This window comes from Chaetomium tenue (genome assembly GCF_020726465.1).
Source record: "Chaetomium tenue strain MPI-SDFR-AT-0079 chromosome Unknown F5144scaffold_1, whole genome shotgun sequence".
Classification (NCBI taxonomy): Eukaryota; Fungi; Ascomycota; class Sordariomycetes; order Sordariales; family Chaetomiaceae; genus Chaetomium; species Chaetomium tenue.
In genome coordinates this window covers 1,790,322-1,800,624 of record NW_027117329.1, presented here as the reverse complement: position 1 = coordinate 1,800,624, position 10,303 = coordinate 1,790,322, and the positions used below count along the sequence as shown (strand labels likewise).

The 10,303-nt window shown below is 55.5% G+C and overlaps 4 protein-coding genes and 1 non-coding gene across 5 annotated transcripts; 3 read left to right on the top strand and 2 right to left on the bottom strand.

Moving 5' to 3' along the window:
* Window positions 1-534: 534 nt before the first annotated feature.
* Window positions 535-624, top strand: F5144DRAFT_t25. The gene has a single exon. It is a non-coding gene; the product is annotated as a tRNA-Pro (tRNA).
* A 933-nt stretch (window positions 625-1,557) lies between these two features.
* Window positions 1,558-4,735, bottom strand: F5144DRAFT_616883 (uncharacterized protein; the record flags this gene model as incomplete). Its single annotated transcript, XM_066791862.1, has 7 exons — window positions 4,173-4,735; window positions 3,646-4,092; window positions 3,380-3,399; window positions 2,928-3,272; window positions 2,415-2,629; window positions 1,830-2,122; window positions 1,558-1,573 (listed from the first exon to the last, which is right to left on the bottom strand). The coding sequence occupies exons 1-7, from the start codon at window positions 4,412-4,414 to the stop codon at window positions 1,558-1,560; spliced, it is 1,578 nt and encodes a 525-aa protein (XP_066648116.1). The 5' UTR covers window positions 4,415-4,735.
* Window positions 4,736-6,321: 1,586 nt separating this feature from the next.
* On the bottom strand, window positions 6,322-6,988 carry F5144DRAFT_588456 (uncharacterized protein; the record flags this gene model as incomplete). Its single annotated transcript, XM_066789931.1, has 2 exons — window positions 6,322-6,409; window positions 6,666-6,988. The coding sequence occupies 2 exons, from the start codon at window positions 6,986-6,988 to the stop codon at window positions 6,322-6,324; spliced, it is 411 nt and encodes a 136-aa protein (XP_066648115.1).
* Window positions 6,989-8,085: 1,097 nt separating this feature from the next.
* Window positions 8,086-9,356, top strand: F5144DRAFT_554289 (uncharacterized protein). The gene has a single exon (XM_066787839.1). The coding sequence runs from the start codon at window positions 8,357-8,359 to the stop codon at window positions 9,176-9,178; it is 822 nt and encodes a 273-aa protein (XP_066648114.1). The 5' UTR covers window positions 8,086-8,356; the 3' UTR covers window positions 9,179-9,356.
* Window positions 9,181-9,614, top strand: F5144DRAFT_554285 (uncharacterized protein; the record flags this gene model as incomplete). Its single annotated transcript, XM_066787838.1, has 1 exon — window positions 9,181-9,614. A coding segment is annotated over exon 1 (242 nt), but the record flags the coding sequence as incomplete, so codon positions are not given.
* Between the last annotated feature and the right edge of the window lie 689 nt (window positions 9,615-10,303).

The window sequence follows — 10,303 nt, the reverse complement described above, 5'->3', positions numbered from 1 at the left end:
GCAGCCCCGGAGGATGTGGGTCTTGATTGACTCGGCCTGATCTCCGGGCTCACGGGTCGTTGGGTTCTCCTCTCGAGTCTGGCACCATCCCAACTGCTGATACTTCGTACCCAATCGCCGATCATCGAGATATTAATACGTTCTATCCCTGTTTCGAATGTTATGAAATCATAATCTTTTCTCTTTCTTTGGGCGTTCCCTCCCCAATCAAGACTGCATCTACTTCCATCTACCCGTTCCTGCGTCCTGGGTGCTACCTAATGCTGTTGATGGTTTGATCTGAGACTGTTTCAACAACCCTTTTCCCAGTCGTCTGTGGCTGCCATGGTTGAGACCTGTTCATTTGCTTGCCGGGTTTGGGCAACTCGCTTGCAGCAGACAAGGGGATAAGGTTGGGTGGCTATCCCTTTCGACTTGGAACCACCATCGGTCGCAGCCGGTGAGCCGATTCTGATCCGATTCCAGGCCACGGAACTCCTTTCTCAAGCGATTCTGGCTGGCGTTGTCCTCAAGATCCACTGCGTTGGGATTCAAGGGCCGCTGGTCTAGTGGTATGATTCTCGCTTAGGGTTACAACCCGAGCATTTCTGCGAGAGGTCCCGGGTTCAATCCCCGGGTGGCCCCCTGAACGCTTGTTTACTTTTTCCTGGTATGGGCTTTTTTTACACAATATATTCTTCCTTTATACAATCGTTCCATTCTTTTTTCAAAGAAGAACAAAACAGGGTGTAACGGTCCCAGGAGTATATTGCAACTAACTGGTGACGACTCTACGAGTACACTAAGCTTGAAGAAGAAAAGGAAAGATGAGAGAGTCTGGCAGCTCGTGGGGCTGCTTTATGATCGCGAGCGCGATGGCCCGAGCGCATTGCTAGAATGTTCGGTGCGCTGTGGGGCAACTGGGAATAGCTTCATCCAGGGGTTCGGTGGACCGTGCTTGTACGTGAGCTGGCCGAGGGTTACCGAGGCCCACCTCGGGCACAGCCCGTTACACAGGGGAAGTCCATTTATATGTCTGCTTATCAACCTGTTAACAAGTAGTTAGATGAGATAGCAAAGGGAGCAAGCAGTCGTCCCCCTATAGAATGCCAAACTTCCCCTAGGAATATTGATTGAGAAAACAGATTTGACAAGGAAGGATCCATTTATTTGCATTGCAGCCGACCTTTTCTGGATATTTAAGGAAACGAGTATATCAACAGCAAGTTATCCCGCAGCTATATCTGAGTCAGGGAGTTGGCTCTGCTTGGAAACAATAGCTGTCCTATATATAGCCACGTAAAGGAGTCTTCAAAATGGTGAAATAAATGTATTAAAAGCTAACCGAAACCACCACAACCCACCCATGGCAACCCAGCACCTGCCCCGGCGGCCTGAATGGCGAGCTCGCGGCGCAATCTAGGAAGGAGTGTGCTAATGTACATATAAAGGATGCCTCCTGTTGACGCCATCTATCGGCCGCACGTTGTGCACCACACCATCGTCCCGCCCGAAGTCAAGGCCCAACAAGTCCGTAGTAAAGCAAAGCGCTACTTCGCTGCCGAGTGATTCACGTTCCTACCTCGGGACTTGTCTTGAAGCACCTGGCAATATCTCCATTCAAGACCGTAACGACATCGTATATTTTCGTTCTCACCTAATCCTCGACTCATCAAGTCGGGGCTCCAGACATCTAAAAAGCCAGCAGGATTTTACCTTCACTCTATACACAATGATGTTGTCTCCGCCCATGGCAAGAGTGCTTGCCATTTCTGTCGGACTGGTACTAATAAAGAAGCTCCAGGCTTTGTTAGATGTTTTGGGCTGAATTTCCCGTTTGGGATTCGCACCCCTTGCATCCAGAAGTGGCAAAAAGGCAATAATAGGAGACCCCGCCCAAATACGAGCCACGGCCATGGATTGGATGACTGGCACTCCAGCCACTCGGTCCCGTGGTTGAGCGCCGGGGCGCCGCAACACCAAAGTGCCGCGAGCTCGATACGTTACAGTCGGCCGTCCGAGTTGGGAAAACGACGTCTATCACCGGTGAGACCCGCAAGCTAAAGGCCACCATCCCATTGGTCTCTTCGCCATGTCTTCTTGTCTTGACGGTCTCACCACTGTTTTGCCGGCCCCGTGTACGCTAGAAGCAAAAATAGCGTGGGTAGTAGTCCGTCCAACACGAGATAATCCCCAGACTGCCGTGTTCGCTCCGCTGCTTGCTGGGTTACCTCCTCTGCAACGCTAACAGAGGGTGCCACCTTTGGCCGTGACATTACTCAGGAACAATGCAGGTCCCAGCAGCCAGCCAAGACAGGCTCCGAATATAAAGTGATCCCTTCCCGATGCTCTGGTCCGTGGCTGTTAGTTCTGTTACGCCATCGTTAACAAGTCTTGTGTGAAGTCACTCGTTTCCACCTCACTCGTTCTGATACCACCCCAACCACAACCATGAAGACCACCTCCATCCTCATCCTGGCCTCGGCGGCCCTCGCCAGCGCCCAAGTCAAGTACGAAGACGGAAAGTACATCTGCGAGAAGGCCAACGCCGCCTTCTGCGCCGGCGACTCCATGGGCACCGACATCATCATCCGCTGCGGCGCCGACAAGATCGGTGTGGCTGGCCGCTGCTCCAACGTGAGTCCCCCCCCTATCCCACCAACCCCGCCCCCCTCCCCATTAACACCCCACCCCCCCAACGCAGAACCTCGCCGGCCAGCCCCCCCTCGGCAACCACCCCGCGCTCTGCCACCAAACCTCCCCCACCGCCGGCGACGCGGCCTGCGAGAAGAACTGCGTAGTCTACCCCCCCTCCGGCGAGCCCTTCACGCTCCCAGCCTCCGAATGCACCGCCAACACCGGCCCCGCCGAGCCGACCACCACCATCACCTTCATCGACCCCGCACCCACCCACACCGCCACGGACACCGACACCGACACCGCCGAACCCACCACCACCATCACCTTCATCAACCCCGGTCCCTCTTCGGACGCCGGCGGTGGTGGTGACGCCGAGCCAACGACCACCACGATCACGTTCATCCACTCGGTGCCGCCGTCGTCGGCTAGTAGTGCGTCGACGATGACGACGGCGATGGTGAACCCGGGGGGCAATGGCAATGGGACTGGCCCGGGGACGACTGGTACGGGTGGGCCGAAGCCGCCGATCTCGACGGCGGGGGCGGTGGCGAACCAGGTGGCGGGGACGTTGGCGGTGTTGGGGGGGATGGCGGCGATGTTGTTGTAGGTGGGGGATGGGTGGAAGAAGGTAGGAGAAGGTGGGGGATGGGTGGCTGAGGTTGGTTGTTGGCGGTTGTTGGTAGGAGGCTGGGTGCACGTGTTCAGTAGGAGCTGGAGAGGGTTGTGAAGAGACTCGGGATTTGGAATGTTTATTTCTCACTCGTAATGGTTGATGTCAAACTTGACGGATGGATGCGAAATGGGTATTATTAATGATGTGTTGAATTATTCGCTTCGAACGTAGATCTAGGGCGTTGAAGACCTTCACCCAGGGTATCGTGTAAACAAACACCGAATCAACCCGAGTCTCGCTCATGCGGTATAGCAGTGACCAGTGACCCCAACACCACAACTCCACGACCTTTCCTCTCGGAACCCGATCTGCCCCCCCTTCCCCTAAACCACCACCGAACTTACACCACTCACGCCCCCTCCCCCTCCCCCTCCAACTCATCCAACCCCCCCACCTCCTCCACCCACCACCCCCTAAAAACCCTCAACCTCTCCCCCCTCACCCTCGCCACCTCCCTCCCCACCACCGTCTTCATCATCCCCTCCAACCTCACCAACTTCTCATCCAAATGCCCCATCGACTTGCCCATCCCCCGATGCGTGCGCGCCCCACCATACGTGAACAACCTCCCCAGCCCCACGGCGCCCATCGCGTCCAGCCGGTCGGCGTCCTGCACGACGGCCAGCTCCGGGTGCGCGGCCACGAGCGCGGCCATGTGCGTCGGGGGCTGGGATATCTCGTGGCTGTAGCTGACGGAGCTGCAGATGGTTTGGAGGCGGGTGGCCAGTTCGGGGGGGCAGGAGAGGCTGGTGAGGAGCGTGGTGATTTGCGTGTGCGGGGTTTCGCCGGGGGCGAGGTATCTGTGGGGGGTGGTGAGTTTGAGTTTGGGGGTTTGAGGGGGGTGGGAGAGTGGGATTAAGGAGGCGGGGGGGTAACGAACTTGCGGTCGCCGACGTCGTGGAGCAGGGCGGCGAGGTGGATGACGCGCAGGTCGGCGGTGGCTTGGAAGGCGGGGTCGGAGTGGTTGTAGATGTGGTGGGCTAGCGACACGACGCGCTCGATGTGGTCCCAGGAATGGGAGGCGTCGTAGGGTTCCATGTAGACTTTGACGTGGGCCTTGACGGCTTGCACGAGGGGGTCGTCAGGGAAGGCGTTCATGGCGGCTGAGGTTGAGGCAGACATGTTGGCAGTAGGTGATCTTAGTGACTGTTTCGGGGTGTGGTTGTGTGAGTTTTGAGTTGCAAGTTGTGAGTTGTGAGAAGATGGAAGGGAGCGGTGAGAACCAAGAGCTGAGCTTATAAGTAAAGTTTAGTTGGGTGAGATTTAGAGTTTCAAACTTCAGACCCACAGCTTTGAGGTGGGTCTCAAGTCTCAGAGTACTTGTACCTTAGGCAGCAGCAAGGAAAGTTCAAAATGGAAGTCACATTCAAGAATATGAAGCCTCAACAGATGGGAAAGTCCCTCCAACGCGGTGGGGTGGGGTGGATACGACGCGATGATGTGAGTCAAGGTGTTGACGACTTGCCTTTTTCGGCTGCTGTCCGAGTATGTAAATACACACTTTTTCAGATCTGTCTTGCTGTTCTCGCCATTTCAGGTACACACGAGCAAAGTACATGAAACATCATGGTTTCTGTTGTCAGCTGATTGGGCTCTATTATCCTTCCTGTCAGACTTTATTTACCCTGCCTTTTTAGTTGCAACTTCCTTAGGTATTATCTTCTAAATACCTCTCTCTCTCCACACCCTCATATCCAAATGCCAGCCGCTGCTATCTCTTGGCATGCCCCTCGTCCTGCCCTAGCTTGCCTCTCAGTTTGCCAAAACAACATATTCTCAGAGCGTTGCCACGAATATATCTCGTAGTGGCCCAGGGCGATGATATTTTGTTCAACATGATCCGAGTCTTCACGGGCCTCTTTATCTCTATCTTGTCTTTTCGTTTAGCCAAGTCAAAGTCAACAGGATGCTTGAGCTAACTCCCAGTTGATGGTGGTTACGAGCCAAAAGATGTGATCAACAAGCATGTGTTGGGCACCTATGCCAATCTAACCAATGCTCCTTCGGAGCGTTGTATGGTCTGGACAACGCTGAGGGAGATGAGTGCGTCGAGCTAAGCAAAAGATGCCTGAACATCTTCCATCTCGTTACCATCACCATCTAGGGAAGACCCTCGCAGCCAGCTTCTAACGAGGACAACGGACCGAGTAACCCAGCGGTCAAGCGGTGGTCCTCAGCTCGGTAGCTAGTTCACATTGGTAACCTACTCTCCTAGGATACGGCGAGGCCTTAAGGGGCTTTCGCAAACGGTGACCTCCCATCGACCACCAAGGGGCTAGCCGGTGAGGTTTTGAATCGGTGGTTGTTTTTGTAGAATACAGCTTCTCCAACAACGACAAGAACTCAACGGCGCTGCTCTAAAAAAGGGGGGTTGCCACACAGTATGCCGATGATGGCCTCCTGGAGACATACACGAGAGTCTGTTACTGCGCTGGGGTTTCGGCCTACAAGCCGCATAGTACATACTTCACATAAACGCTACGTACAGCTCATCTTCCCCAGCAATCCCAGATAGCAAGCCAGGTATCGAGGCAGCCAAACCCGTACGATGACGAGGCCGCCATTCTTGATAGTTTGGAAACATATATACTACCGCCCACGAAGAAGGGTTTACCGGTTCTGGCTTTTTTGGCCGGCCCATGGTGAACTTTGTACGCGGTATCATACCAGCCTTATCTATTTTAGCTAGCCTTTCTTCGATACCGCTATAAGTGACCCTCGAACTGTGCTCATTGAGCGCTTGGGAAGAAACTGGGGATTTGGTCAAAGGAATTCGATATAGGCCTGATAGCTCCAAAGTAACGAGCAATTGGCATCTTGTTGAACAGAGCATCTTTGACCTGCTTAGAATGTCAAGATGTAAGATGACCCCGGCGGAGAAGGTCACAAAAATGCCAAGCAAGGCTCCGAGTCCCGTCTCGAGGGGAAACGTCAGGCCAAGAGTTCGCAGTGAGAGCCACCCTCGCGGTTGATGCCGCGGCAAAGAACTCCGCTTACCGTGTCCTTTCGATCCCATGGTTGGAATGACATTAAGCGTGCGGATAACCTCCGACCGCGGCTGTGTTGGTTCGGTCATCTTTTCCTGCGGAGTAAACGCGGGTGGTGGAATCACGGCGGCTATTTTGGCACGGACACTGGGTCCCGGGGGTGAGCTGCCCAGTGAGATGAAAGATCGGTGCTTGGGAGGGATCCTGCGGGTGCATTGGAGCAAGGACCGAGCAGCTGCCAGTGTGATGATGTTGTCTACTCACATACCCGCCGGGGCTACTGTGGAAGTTAATTGCTTGCATGCAGTAGTTCTACTTGGTGATATATCGACATAACCTGATTGAGGGACGGGGCTGGTAGTCAGCCATGCATTCTTCCCACACACACCAAGGTCGCCATCGTCGAGGCAAGCTGAAGCGGGGCTTCGAAGACGAGGGCAGCCATGCAAGGCGACGATCGACGAATAACTCTACCCCAATCCGATAACGAAGTCGCTAGCAGCGCAAATGGCGCTTGCCGAATGACCAAATGACGCTCTTTGATCGACCGAAGCCGAGAATGTTTCTCGGTGATGCCACGTTCATCTTCCCGCTTCCGTGGCGTCCTGGCGCACCGTTGCGGCGTTTTCGCCATGAGACCCTCGAGGCAGGCCACCCCCAAGGCCACCACTGAGCCTTGGCGACTATGGATTGGATCCTTCATGGACATGGTTCCAAGCTGGGGAGGCATTCAAAGCCGCTCACTGGGTGCTGTTCACGGAAGCTGACCACTTGACCAATTTACCCGCAGCGACCGACGGAGACGAGAGGCCGGAGATGCTGCGCTATCGATCATCGACCCAATACGCGGCCATAATCCCCACATGGCCGAGGCGAGCCTGCAGCGAAGTGCGGATGGAGGCAGGGAGGGTCGCATGCTGATGCTGCAGGTCGACTTGCCCATTCCATCACAACGCTTGGAAGTCGGGATTGGAAGAACAGGGTTACTTCGTAGGCCTGGAGATGATCGTGCCTGCCCATCTAGCCCCAGGCACAGAGAATGATGGGGGGGTCATTCATGCCATTGACCTGTCAGATGTGACCTCGATGATTTCGAGGTGCCAATATCTCGTTGCTCAGATCCCAGGTTCTGGGTCAACGCCCGCATTGAAAAAGCCTCTGGGTGTGAGGGCAAGAATGACACACAGCAGCTGGGCGGGCACACAACAGTCGATTATTGGCGGGAGCTGCATGCAGTGCGTGTGATGAGGCCGATGGCCTGCGCTCGAAGAAGGGACGACGTTGGTGTGTGCCTTCCCTAATTGGCCAATGCGTACAGGGATTTAGACGCCAAACTAGTCCCGAAACGGAATAGCATTTGTGATCACCGTGCTTGCACCGGCACATCTGCGGAGGCCAGCCTCCCCACAGAAATGCTTCCAGGTCCTCCTCGACTATTCCCTCCAGTCCGAGAGTCTCCATCTGATCTCTCACTTGGCTCTTCGCTTGTTAGCCGCCCATCGTGCAGTAGTGGTGCTGCATGGCTGCACGGCCCACCTCGAGGAGGACAGGGGGGAATGGGTGTTCCTGCTTGGGACCATCGCTCTTTCTCTCTCTCGGCCGGCAACCCGCATGCTCCATGGCCCCTTCTGCGCGACCTGCTCGCTATGTGCTACCCCAGCCGATTCGTTGAATCGGGCCAGTGATGGGCAGCTGGGCAACCCACCCCCGCTGTCCTCCCCTCCCTCTCCTCCCAGACATGGCTTCGTGATGATATAAGGGCCGCTCCCCTCGGCCTCATTCCCTCTCCCTTCTTTTTTCTTTCTGCAGCAAGCACTCAACAATCGACCTTGTGTTGTTCTTTTTTCCCCCTTCTTTTTTTTTTCCCACCTTCCACGGAGCTGTGCTCTGTTAATCCAATTAATCCAAAAAATCAAATTCGATAGCTTGCTGGTCTCGCTATCATCCAACTTAATCCACTTCAACCCAAACAACACCGGGTTACTTGCTCCACACGCTCTTCAGCGCAGAAGTCCATTCTTTTCAAGACAATCCAATTTTTTCAGCACTCGATTCTTATTTAATAACGAAGTTCAAAATGTCCGCCATCCAGCTCTCATTCTCCCTCCGCGTCTCCTCCGGCGTCAAGACCGTCCATCTCCTCGGCTCCTGGGACAACTACAGCGGCCAGCTCCCGCTCTCCAAGGACAAGAGCTCCTCCAAGGGCACCTGGAAGGGTACCTTCCGCTTCCAGCAGGCTACCCTCCAGCCCGGCCAGCGCTACTGGTACTACTACATCATCGATGGGTACCACGTCTCGCATAACCCCAGCGAGGACTCCACCGTCGAGCCCACCACCGGCCGCGCCCTGAACATCCTTGACGTTCCCAAGGCCAAGTCTTCCTCTTCTTCTTCTTCCAAGTCGTCGTCCCGAAAGTCGACCTCCTCGTCCAAGAGCCGCTCGTCCACCAGCGGCGACATCGCCAAGGGCCGCCCCCTCTCCATCTCCCAGATCAAGGCCCCCAAGCCCGTGTCGCCCAACGCCACCCGCCACATCCTCGACAACGACTTTGACGAGGAGGAGCTCAGCAGCCGCTTTGCCGCCACCGGCATCTACGAGGACGAGTACTACAACGAGGACGTCATCACCGACTTCAGCGCCCCCGGCTCCCCGGTCTCGTCGGTCGGCTCCTCGCTCTCGTACCGCTCTGACACCTCCGGCTCGTCTGGCTACAGCACCCCGGCCTCGGACTGCTCCAGCTGCACCTGCGAGCGCTACGGCATCACCCGCAAGGGCGAGCGCGTCCGCCTCGACTGCGGCGGCTCCCGCTGCTCGTACGATGACTCGTGCTCCTCCGAGGACGAGGCTGAGTACGTCGAGCGCAGCTCCCGCCGCAACGGCATCGTCGTCCGCGACTAAGCGACCTGCGACCATGCCTCGGGTGAGGATCAACAGAAGAAGATGAATGTTTTTTTTTTTTTTGGCAGTCTTGTCAAGAAAAAGACTTGGTTTAATAAGAGGACCAGCAGAAGGGTGCGGATCGTTCCACATCCCACCTTTGCAGTCTGTGTCCTCGGTGTTTGTCCCCCCTTCGCTCGGGGGGGCATCCACCGCCAGTCGACGTCGGCGCCGTCCAGCGCCGTTCCACGCGGAAAGAGCCGATATCAATGGCCGTTCCACTCACTCAACCCATACTTCGTTGTTTGAAACACAGCAGCGGTGAGCCGGGCTGAACCGGACCCGTCCCCTTCCCGTCCCGGGTATTTTTTTGTCAAACCGCACGTATGAAACGGGGAGTTTGGCGGGTTCTCGACTGGTTCGAGTTAACCCTGTCACTCCCCACCTCGCCGTGCCGTGCCCGGGATGGATGGGAAAGAGTTCCGGCAGCCTCTGCGGTTCCCGCTTTTTAGTCTGTGGCCCCCGCCCCCTTCGTTTTACTGACGAGGAGGCGGGGGTTTCGATGGCTGCATTGCCTGTCTTGAGATGTAATACTCTCTTGCGTTCCCTCTTTTCCTGCTTTTTTGCACCGATAACCAATTCGCCCGAGTACTATTCCCCCTGGCGGGGAATCAGTCCAGCTCGCGGCAACCAGAACAAACAGTACTGCGTTTGTGGGGAGGTTTTTTTGGACAAGGTTTCCCTTCTCGGGTTCGCTCCTAGGGGATGTTTTCGGAGTTGAGCCTGCCTGTGAGGGGAGAAATGATAATGTTGTGGCCTTGGACCTGGGCTCTTGGTCTGAGCTAGCCACTTGTTTTGTGTTTTGGTGATGGAGGAGAGAGGTTGGGCAGCGGCGATTCTCGGGAACGGGAGTTGGCCAAAGAGTTTGGGTATGTAGTTAGTTGCGCTGACGGCTTCTGAGTCGGTATAATAACTACTGCTATAACTGCCTACATGATGGATCCCCCCCCGTGAAGATGTCTGTTGCTTGCTGCTTGATTCCCTTATATGGCGTGCCGCATTTGGTTCCCTACGAAACTCGTTTGTTGGAGAGGTTCGTCTAGGAGGACATCATTAACCGCGCTTAGAAACTCATACCTGTAAGTG